The sequence below is a fragment of the Amblyomma americanum genome, chromosome 1 (genome assembly GCF_052857255.1).
Source record: "Amblyomma americanum isolate KBUSLIRL-KWMA chromosome 1, ASM5285725v1, whole genome shotgun sequence".
Classification (NCBI taxonomy): Eukaryota; Metazoa; Arthropoda; class Arachnida; order Ixodida; family Ixodidae; genus Amblyomma; species Amblyomma americanum.
This window is the reverse complement of record NC_135497.1, coordinates 483172631-483184318: the sequence shown is the minus strand read 5'-3', so window position 1 is coordinate 483184318 and position 11688 is coordinate 483172631. Positions and strand designations below refer to the sequence as shown.

The following is an 11688-nucleotide window of genomic DNA, read 5'->3' as shown; positions in this document are numbered from 1 at the left end:
GTCAAAGGTAAAAAAGACGGCGAAAGTCGTGATGAGTGCGAAAACCTTTAACATTTGGAGCCGGTCAACCGGCAACCTTATGAATGATATCTGATGGCCAACAAGAACATGGATAAAAGTGAAGAAAGTCAAAAACAGGTTCAGACCAAAGTCTGCGTGAAAGGCACAAAAAGCAGACAGGAATTTGCGCAAACAACGGCACTTCGTCAGAAAGAATAGCACCCAATGCTGTAGGGAGTGCACGACAAAACAAACCTACAAAATTCCTTCTAGCAAAGTGAACTCCTCGTTGCTAAGCGTAATGGATGGCTTGCTGACGCATCTGCTCCCTTCTTTCCTGATATAAAAGGCTTCCATCACCTCTCTCTACTCTGTCCTTTCCACTCCTCAAGAAGATAGTTTTCTCGAACTCAGGACGGCAATTCCTGCAAGCTTTGCAGGGATCCACTGGGAGGCTTCCTTCATTATTTCGCAGGTTTCGGCAGTGCTCGCTGGCACGCTCATTGAAGCATCGACCTGTTTGGCCAATGTATATGAGCCCGCAGCATAAGGGAATCTGGTAAACAACCAGAGTTCTGCACTGTGTGAACTTGTTTTGTTGTTTCACAGTACAAGCCGGTTGTTTTTCTCGGTTATTCATGGCGCAAAGCCTAGAAAGTTTTCACGGGGCTGAGAATGTGACCTGAACGTTATGTCTGCCTGCTACTTTAAGGTTGTGCAAAACCTTGTGGATGTACGGTATTACAGCCACACGACGAAATCGGATCTCTGCTTTCAGTACCTTGCTTCAACTTCTGCAGAATGGCTTCACACACGGAAGAAACCACACAAGAAGGGTACCCTGCTTCTTTTAACTGCTGAACTTGAGCGCTGAAACTTGACGAGGTCATATGGGGGCATGATTTGTTCAAAGCCGCTTGTAAGGAGTTCGAAACAATCGCCGTTTCACAAGCTTCGAATGAGCACTGTTAAAAAGGGAGCAAACCTTTCTTTGAATGTGGACTATACATCCAACACAAGTCATCTTAAGAAACCGTATCCTAAGATCGAAGAACTGGAGTTCACCATTTGTCGGGACCTCTTTTGTCACGGTTGTTACGGCGTGTTGGCTTACAAAAGGGCAAGTTTTACGCAAAATAAAATTCAGTTGTAAGTTGGCGCTGGTCCTGTCGTGTTTGTTCCTCTTTTGTACCCATATTTCGTGCTGTTTTCTTTGTGATTTACACCACAGCTAGCCCAACAAACCCAATTCAAGTGGCTGTTGCACAAGAGAACCCTTTTGTTCAGTGTCCAGTTCCATGCGATTTTGCATGAGGAACCGCATCCTTGACACTCAGATGCAAGCTGTGAAGGCGTTTTGTTTTCCTGCTGCCAGCTGTTTTCAAAGGCCGACCGGCATGAACTCTAGCTGCGCCTCGTGTGACACCTGGACGGCGCCTTGCTAGTCCAGTTGGTTGCACCTTGATGATGCGGCCGCGCCTCAGTGAACTTGCTTTTGCTGCTGTTGAAGCAAGATGCATCGCAACTACTTGAGGCTCTGTGCGCGCTCTCTTCAACAGTGCCAGGTCTCTTTGGAGCAGGGTGAGATAAAATGGGTTATCTGCAGCCAAACTGTATTGCCGCCACAGCTCTTCTGTGATGTTCTTGAGTACCTCAGCAGCATCCTGTGAAAAACCCAAAATAGCTCAGAGATCTGTGAAGTGAGGCACTAAAGTACCAACTGTAATGACTTTTGCAATGTACCTCTAGCACCCCACTCACTTTTCTGTACTTTTTGTCCTTTCATCTTATTGTTTACAGCTGCCCTTGGTTATAATGGCCATGTGTTTAGGTTATTCCGATATGGGCACTATAATTTACAAAGCAAATTGCACTGTGGAAGTTTGCAAGGTGCCAACATGATGGATTGTGGAAAAGTAGAACATCAATGCACTGCATCAATTGAGAGCGTGGGAAGGTTGATAAGCTGGAGCATATCTTGCAATAAACCTGCATCCTCATATACTTGGCACTACTAACGATGCTCATGTCATGAAAGTTATATTACATACATCAAGTACATAAATGTTTAATGCGCAAACACAGAGAAGTAAGCTGTTTGTCAATCATTTTTACAAATAAACAGTTTTTTGGACTCGCTGAATTATTCAACATGCCTGTAAGGCACGGTACCACAGAAAACTTCCAATAAGAAGCAAGAAATACTGAAACAGCTATGCACTCTGGTTACGAAAAAAGTTTCACATTACACTTGTACTCTGTGACCAATGCTGCCTTTGAAAGCTCTGTTCATTGCTGAAATCGGTGTAGTAGCATAGTGAGAGTGTTGGTTACTGCGAGTCCAGTTACAGTTTTGAGCAGGACAGAGAGAGGTTTCAGCTCCTCTTAAATGAGAACTTTGCAAACTGCTTTAGGGAACTGCCACGCAGCCAGACTTGAAACTCATATATTGTAATGCACAAAAAAAAGAATGTGCCCCAGACCTCACGGCATTGATGATTGGAACTTGGCCCTGCAACAGCAAGCTGCTCCTCAACTTCCATTGTGTCTTGGGGCAAGCTTGTAGCATCTTGCACCAAAGGCTGTGGCTGTGGCTGGACAGGTTCATTGCCTGGCTCGCCTGAGCTGCTCCCTGGCTGGTCCCATGCAGACTCACGGAAGTCACGGAAAAAGGCAGGATTTTGACACTTGTCACCTAGGGCAAGCCATGCGAGCTGGTGGCGGTCTTGAGTGCTAAGTACAGGAGCATTTGGGAATCCTCCCCCATAGGTGCTGTGAACAAGTGCCTGGTGCTTGCAGAACGCCCCCTGCTGGCCAGCTCGGCAGGTGCAAGTGCCGACATCCTGCCACACTTCATAGAGTTTGCCATCCTCTTTGCAGCTGGGAACTTCAAACAGATTGCTGCCAAGGGTGCGGATGCTTGCAGCAGCATTTTCAGGCATCCTTTCGAGGAGTTTGTCGTATAGGAGCTTGTGGCTTGGTACACGGTTGTAAGCGTGCTTCAGCAGCCTCTTCTGCAGGTGACCTTCCCATAAGCTTGTGATAAGGTCCACAAGGGCGACAACATTAAATGCTTTATGCCTGCCCAGAACCACATCCTTAAGGACCCGTATGGATGCTTCAGCGAAATTATTGGTGTTGTGGCCCCTTGTGAGCATTCCAGAGCGGTACAGAAGCACCCATTCTGCCTTGCGCTCCAGGAAGCCAAGAACACGTGCTACGTAGCCCTTATGAGACTTGGCCTTCATTTCCGCTATGGCAGTATTCAGGTCATTAGCAGTTGATGCATACATAATCTGCAAAGGAGATTATAAAACACATGTCGAATGCACACCAATATTTGCCTCCTGTAATGGCACTATTTGTGCATAAAAATTTATATTGAGTGATCTGTCTCTGTGTCATCTGCGACTTATGCTTCTGATGTTGCAAGGTAACTAACATTTCTGACGCTACTCAATATCGGGCTGCTAAACATGTAGCAATGACAATTTTCTATGAACTATCACCTTGTCCCAAATATTTCACCAAAGTGGTGTTTCCATTCTCATATTCTGAGTTTGTTTGCCCCCTTTTATGCTATAGGAGATGTGACTTAACTATCTGATATGTTAATGATCGTATGTTGCATTTTTTACAATGTCTAAGATTGTGTGGGTGTTTTTGGCGCTTTACATCCAAACCTCACTGTTACCTTCAAACTGCACACGACTGAGAACAGCAGGTATTTTCAATCCATATTAAACACACTTGTTGCCATTATAGCTATTGATTCATTATTTATTTGTGGGCACAAGTTTGCCTAATCAACAGTTTTCCGCCAAAGCTTTCTTTCACCTTTCTCCTTGCCACCACCGCGTGACAATTTTATATTAACAATAGCCTGCATGGCCCCATTTTAGAATGTAAATACTTTAATACCTATGCTACTAATAACCTTTTCTGGAAAACTTATGTTAACTACATAACATAGCACCATATGCTCGCTATTAACGACACAATTGCTCACATCAACATCACTCAAAACAATGACAGCTATAGTATATACTGCGTCCAACCCTGTTTAGAATCCTCTTTCTAAAAGCTACGCAAGCAGATTTTCACTCACTAAAGCTGGAGTGAACACACAGAATCAATTACTTTAATGTGTGTAATTAGCAGCATAGCAGAAACATTACAAATATGCAACAAACTCTAAACATTGTATGTCACTATGTACGTTTTTCTCACGTTTTTCTTAATATCAATCTTTTCAGAAGATTTCTCACTCTATTAAAAGCACCTAAAGGTACCACTGATCGCTCATGGCACTTGCATTCATGTAATGTTCATCATCCTCACAAACTTGATGTACCTCTTCAATTAATAACACGTATACAGTTATTTCTGTCAGAGACATTCCGTACTTGGAACTGCTTGCCAGGCACATTAGCCACTATCTCCAAACACACTAGCTATTATTCATTTCAGTATGCACTGAATTTAAGATGGGTGTTGTGTTCAATGTGTTGCGTCCGATTTTATTGCTCTGGTGGTTCGAAGAGCATGTAGTTATTGATTTCATTTAATTCTACTTGCAGCACGCTTTGTATTATACTCGGTGTTTTTGACTTGCCTCTTCTCTTGCCAACCCAGTGGCTTTGGCTGTCAAACGTAAGCTTGCAGGCTTGATCATAGCCGCAGTGCCTTCCGCATAGGGATGACCGACACCCCAACCTGTGACCACTGCGGCCATGAAGAATCAATTGGCCATATATTGTGCTCCTGCCCGCAGTACAGTCCACAGAGGGCATGCCTTAGCCACGAACTTGACCAACTGGACGACCAACCGCTATCCGAAAAAAGAATTCTACAAGATCGAAAGGACCTACCGTCGCAGAAGAAGGCCGTGCAAGCGCTTTTGCGCTTCTTACAATCTACCGGCCTGTGTGGAAGACTAACTGGAACGCCTAGTGTGTGTGTGTCTCCATATGTGCATGTTCCTTTTTTTGTGCGTTTTCCTCTCTGTCATCCTTCTAACCGCTATCCCCCATCCCCAGTGTAGGGTAGCAAACTGGAGACTCACATCTGGTTAACCTCCCTGCGTTTCCTTCTCTCCCTCTCTCTCAATGGAAGTGAAATACAGAAATACCCATGTACTATATGATGTCAGTGCATATCAAAGAACTCTCAGGCGGTATGAAATAACGTGGAGGCCTCCACTGCAGTGCCCCTTGTAGTCCATGTGTCACTTCAGGACATCCAGTACCACGATTTACATTTTTCTTCTCATCTCTGCGTCTTTGTGACATTTGACCAATTTTATGCATTCTTTTCCCTCCTCTCCGCAATGCTTCTTGTAAGCTGTGACGGTGAACTAAATAGGCATGCAAGCTTGCATTTGTAATGAGTGCAGATAATCATTATTTTATGACTACATAACAGAACACAATGCTTGAATGCTTGACAAGTCAGCCTTAATTATAGGCCGGACATCCCAGCCCAAACTTTTGGCAGGACGATGAAAAAGTCGCAGAATGTTTGCTACCTTCTTGTTACATATTTTAGTTTATGTGGTACTGTGCTCAAATAATCCATTTGTTACCGCACTGCCATTGTTTACGAGCTCTGCCTATCCCAAATGTAGTAGGGATTTGATGGATTACCCTTGTAAAGTAGAAATTTAAAACTTGTTTATGCAACTATGACATGGAAGCCATCATCACTTCAGTGCAACTGTTTCATTACTTGGATATAGTATACCAGTTTCCTCTATTATAAAATTGCATTGTGGCAGCTAGGTTTGTTTGTTGGTATGGTAGCTGCTGACAGTTGTAACCCTCCTCAGTGAAGTATGAACAGAGAGCAGTGGTAACAACTGAAAATACTTTATAATAATTTCACATCATAGTGATATGTGCAAGAAGGGCACGTGGCTAAGAAAATGGGGTTCTTTGGTACCGTTCCTTTGGTGCATGAAAAAAAAATCCACAATATTCGCTACATCTACAGCATGTTTTCACGGCAGTCACAATCATTCAGGCGCACATGATTGCGAGAGCATGCTCATTTAATTTAATGAAATGATTTTCCTCTAGGGGCACAAAGAAATGAGACAACGGCCCAGTGCCCTAGAAAATCTGCTTTGTTCTTATGCTTTTAAACCCTGCCCCCATGCCATGAAATGATGCTATACTACTTCTGCTGCAGATCTGTCACTGATTTCAGCACAATAGCGTGCTTAATTTCATCTTTGATATCATGAACCACAATGCTAATGCCAGAAATTTATGAACTTGCCTTGCCTTCAGAGTTTATAGCCATCAATTCTACAATTCCACCATCTCTCTATGCCTTAGCAAACCAAAAAAGTATGAGTCGAATTCTTTTAACTTCACTCTGTGATTGACATCATGTTTATATTACGTTGCAATCCACTTGCACAGACCACAGAAATGTTTCTTTTCTGGGTTTTTAAAAAAAATCTGTGTAGAAGGGAAAGAAAAACTTGCCATGTGTTAGTGTTCCAGAAGCCTAACACCCTACAGTGTTGCAGATAAAATGTGCAACTATTTCATACTGTTTCAGAGGGATCATTGGCACGAACATGTGCTCTTTGAAGCTCCCATGATGCAGTCATGTGTTGCTTTGAAGGCACCCACCGAAGTACCTTCACTGGTTCTCTGAGCCATTCATGCACATTCCTTTAATACTCGTTACTGGACATTATATGTCTGACATAGTTCATGTTATTTTATTGTAAGAATTCAAACAGCCGGCATTTTGCATCACTCATCACTGACCAATTATTTTCTAGAAGAAATTGACAAAACTAAAAGTAATGCATGCTTCATTTGCGTTCACCTTCTGAAATGTAGTCATCAAATCTCGCTTGTCATCCCTGCTGGTGTCGCGTGATGCATGTAGCCAGCGCCACTCGGCTTGGGCCACATGAAAGTGGCAAAGGAGCTGCTTGCCTTGAGGCCATGTTGCTTGCAAAGCAGCTTTCTCAGCTGCCGAATTATCCGTCATAAATGCTTGCGGTGCCTGCAGAATATAAGAAGCAATATTTTGCACCTTTGTTGCTGTAAGTAAACAACTTTATTATTCATTCTAAATGGTATGAAGACTCTACATTGCTTTTCATTTGAGGCTTTTGTGTTGCAAAGTTTGAGGTGCAAAGGACACAGAGACTTTCTGTAAAAATTGAATTTGACTGCCCAGATGCCCCTTCTCATGATTTTATTAAACTATATGCCTAAAATATTAGCACAGCGGTAAACTGGAAAAGTAAGATTTCTTATGCATTTTTTATTGATGAAGCTTTTAAAAAGGTGGCATGAAAATGTGGTGCTAATATTTCATTATGCCAGCAGAAAGAGCAAGACGTTTAGTGGTCATAGCTTATGCTTAAGACACCATTCCTTTTGTCCTTGACTGGGGAGCAAACAGCCATTCATCTTATGTGTGGCAAAAACACTGACAAGTAGTTGGGCTTTGAATGGTGTAATGAATCGGCATTTTTGAAACTGAGCAACAATGACAACTAAGAGACACTAATGTTTGTGCTTTTATCCTCTCCTATCGAGCCATAAATCAAGCGGCCAAATATCGCAGTAGAAATGATAATGAATAAATATCAATATTTTTATTCTTGAACCTTAACATAGCACTCTATTGATATGGACATGACCTTGATGCTTTAACTTTTGTTGTGCCATCTGAAGTAACATTATTTTATGATTTATTCTATTAATTATGCACATGGGCAAATGACAGCTTTAACATGTGGCCAATGGGAACAAAAGCATGCAAATGTCATTCTGCCCCCCCCCCCACCCTTTTACCAAAGATGCCCCTATGTGAATACAACAGAAGGCGTAAACAAAATGCATGTGATGGGCCACTCTTGTTTATATCCACTGCTGTAATTATAATTTGTTAGCTCATGAATGTCCTGAGTATTATTCTTTACTTACATGAGTGCCACCAAAGCAGGTTGGGTAGCTCAGCTTCAGCAGACCAAATGCAGCTTTGTAGCTCTCGCTGCTCTGAGAACTATGTAGTAGTACAGCAAGAGGCATTGCGCCAACTGCAGTTGCTGTAAGTACCACCGTAAGACTGCTTTGTGACTCATCACATGAGGCTGTAGAGTCTACAAATATTATCTCCTTAGCAGCACTCAGTCCTTGCGTCCTTTTCATGACCTGCGTCACCACAAGAACTGCCCAGCAGGTACCATCCTCTGACCTTGTGGTTCTCACATCGGCCCCTGCAAAAGGCAATATAGGACTCCTACTTATAGCGGCATTAAGCAGAGAAGCAATGGTAAATAAGGGGCCTGTTAAGATATACATTTAAAAGTTGCCAGCAGTCAAAGCAAATCGGAAATTTCAAAAGATAAGTTTCATGTTCTTATTCATCAGATTAGGAGCAGCAGAATCATTTGTTAGATGTTAGATAATTCAACGCAACACAACGTAGGAGAAAAGGCAGCTACATGCCTCCAATGGAATCTGAATCAAAGACCTCCACGTGTTGCAGATGGTGCTCGACCAACCGAGCTATGGCACTATTACTATTAAGTGTACCTCTGCTAGCGTGCACTTCGCATGTTGAACCTTTTTATGCCTGTTTATGGCATCAAGGGTGCCAAACTAGATACCTTCTTTATGCTTTTTAGCAAGCAAGGGAAGGGAAATGATTTGTTCATTAATATGTACACAAGAAACGATCAATAAAGTCCAGGAAAGCATAGGGGAATACTGTTCTAGTAATTCTTTTAATGTTGTAAACTGTATCGAGAAATTAGTGACAGCGTAATTATTTTTTGGATGTAGGATAACTGCGTAACGTAACATGACAGAACGCACGAGGAAAGACAAGCACATGCTGCCGATGGGGTCCAAGTAGGTTGCACCTGCATGCCCATGTCTGTAATGCTATGCTTCGGGCTTAGGGTGAGGCAAATGTATCACTGGGCAGAGTAATGTTGGCATGTATGGATATTAAATCTCGATATTACAGATAATGAAAAGTAGACACTGTAGCATACTCACTGTTTCACAATGCAGGAAGTATTCATCATGGATGGGATTTTTGTTGTAAACCACACAGCTTTAGCAATGCAGACCAGAGAAGGTTGCTGTAAGCTGATTTAGACATGCATATGGCTTTTCATCCTGCTCTATTTTCACCGAAAAGGGGGCTACTGTGGCTTGAATGAATATACTCTAAAGCCTCAGGTGGTCCCTCTAAGGGGAAAGAAAAACTACTGCTAGCCGAGAGCTTACCTCTGTTGGCAGCATGATGTGCTACAACATTTGGTGATAATTCTGGTGAAGCAAAAGGTAAATATTTATGAAATACCTAGACCACAAAAATAAAAATAATCACACAGATATGTGCAAATGCAAACAGTTAAACACCCAAAAAACCTTTGCAGTTCAGTCTTTTCAAAAAGTCGCAGGAATTTCAAAGAAAAGAAACTACACTGCTCAGGTATATTGCAGCTTACCCTTGTCAAGATAGCATGGCGCTTTCTCTGAAAGTTTGCTGACAGGGTCCACTGCGCTGCCGTAATGATGATCCCGCCACAGCCGGTACCAGTAATAAACAGTGCCTGCGCTTGGATTCACGGCACCACTGGCAAGCTTCTCGGCAGCGTCATCTTCAGCTTCTAGCTTCTGCTGGTGCATAGCTATGGCCTGTGCTGGTGTGAGGCCATCATGAAAATAGGTATGGAACACAGCTCGAGTGTCAGCTGTGGTGCGCAGGAGACGTAAGGCATCGGCACAGTCTAGCGCATGATTATGGTCATCCCTGACCTTCACAATGGCACGCAACGGCGTAGCCCTCTTCAGGAATGGGTCCCGCTTCCTTGTGTCTCTAGTAACGTTTTTTATTTTGATGTCCACAAAGGCTGGGCAGTTGGTGGCCGTTTGGCCAGTAATCTTATTCCTGTTGGAGTGCTGGCATTTCCACTTCTTGTGGAATGCGATCCTAGTAAAAAACAAATGCAAATGATTTTTCTTAGAATGACACTCATATTTTTGCTTAAGAATATTTTACATTAGAGAGACACTAGTAACAATAATGTAAATATTGTGCAGTGCTCTGTAAGACATTGCTTCCGTGCGGTGAAGCCAGCCTTACAAAACTGATAATTGGAATCTGTCACAATGCAAATGATTTCACTTCTCAGAATAACGCTCATCTTTTCGCTTTAGTCTATTTTACATTAGAAAAACACTGGTAACAATAATGTAATTATTGCGTAATTCTCTGCACTACATTACTGCCATGCGGTGAAGCCAGCATAGCAAAAAGCTGAAAAATTGGAATGTCACAGTCCACAGTTATATATTTTTTCCATGACAGGCTTCAGAACTTGCACACAGCACCCTGAAGCGCGTGAATAGCTGTGATACGAGAAGCAAAGTACGTTCGGCTTCAGCGTCGCGCGCCTATGTACTTTTTTCACAGGTGGCCTCACATTGCGAAACAATTATGAATAGACGACCGCTCTTTCGAGTAATACATCAAGTGCATGGGTGAATAAAATGCAAAATCTCCCATACCTTTTAGGCTTTGCAACTTCCCAGTCAACGATCCACGTGGTTCTCGTCGCAACACCGTAGCTGGTGAGCCACTCGTACGCGTCTCCGTCGGTGTTCAGAGCCACACGAAAACAACTCACGTTCTCGACGCAATTGTCACTGTCCAACTCGCATTCGAACGGCAGCGATGATGCCGCCATAATTCACGGATGGAACACGCTACTCGAATAAAAAAAGTCCAAAGCAGCCGCGGCGGACTCAAAACTTCTTTTATGGGCGGTAATGTGGAGAAAAGGAAAGGCGGGAGGGGGGGGGGAAAGGGGATGCTTCCCACTGTATGTAACAGCCGACCGCGAGAATCGCGCAGCCAATCAGGCAGCGTCCTCTCCTCCTCGCTTCAGTGCTTTCTCTCTCGCGGCGCATTCGTGTCCAGGCGCCAAAAATACGCGCCCCGGAAGGGGGAAGCCTCGGATAGCTGGGTGGTCCTCAACTACACGGAGCAGGGGGTCCAGTGAGATCGCGAAGAGAGCGGGCGAGAGGAGACAACTTTGTCTAACTCCTCGCGTCACGCAAATCTTCCCGCTCAACGCCCCACTCAAAACCAGCTGACTCGACAGCCCCGAATATAGGGCACCTACTATGTTAGTAAATTTGTCCGGAAGGCCAAGACATGACAAGACTGTCAAAGGGTAGTCATCTTCTAACACATTCCTCTAACGAAGAATGTGCTTGCGCAATGAACAAAGGACACAAAGTAACACATATACGACAAGTACAGAGTGCAACGTCCAACTAGTTTATTAAGAGCAGGCAACTTTAACATATACCAGTGTTGGCCAACAGAAAGATATGCCACGTGCGCAGTTCATACCAGCATACCGCCGCCAAGGGTACAACCAGATATCATTCTGTCCAACTGATATGATACTCCAAACATACCAAGCAAAACATAATACCAAAAAAGAAACTGAAGATTCATGAGGTGAACAATGTAAGTGGGGGATATGACATATCTTAGCAAATCAGTGTCAGAAATGCCATAACAAAAGCAGAGTCAAACATGATAGTGATACCTGTCAACGGGTAAACCATCCCCGTTGCAAAAACAGTGTCAATAAAGCGAGTGTGAAACTCTAAAACACTAAGCCAC

The 11688-nt window shown here is 43.3% G+C and overlaps 1 protein-coding gene across 1 annotated transcript; it reads right to left on the bottom strand.

Moving 5' to 3' along the window:
• Positions 1-475: 475 nt before the first annotated feature.
• LOC144116071 (uncharacterized) lies at positions 476-10792 on the bottom strand. The gene is made up of 6 exons (XM_077650725.1): positions 10560-10792; positions 9497-9981; positions 7959-8251; positions 6844-7026; positions 2484-3296; positions 476-1664 (listed from the first exon to the last, which is right to left on the bottom strand). Exons 1-6 carry the CDS (start codon positions 10736-10738, stop codon positions 1284-1286), a joined length of 2334 nt encoding a protein of 777 aa, XP_077506851.1. The 5' UTR covers positions 10739-10792; the 3' UTR covers positions 476-1283.
• Positions 10793-11688: the final 896 nt, after the last annotated feature.

Bases quoted from the DNA above. Each gene is read 5' to 3' on its own strand.
- LOC144116071 (XM_077650725.1), bottom strand. From the start codon at position 10,738: ATGGCGGCATCATCGCTGCCGTTCGAATGCGAGTTGGACAGTGACAAT. The intron at 9,982-10,559 runs GTATGGGAGATT...GTTTTTTACTAG, and splicing joins GAAGTTGCAAAGCCTAAAAG to GATCGCATTCCACAAGAAGT. The intron at 1,665-2,483 runs GTCTGGGGCACA...GGTTTTTCACAG, and splicing joins CCAATCATCAATGCCGTGAG to GATGCTGCTGAGGTACTCAA.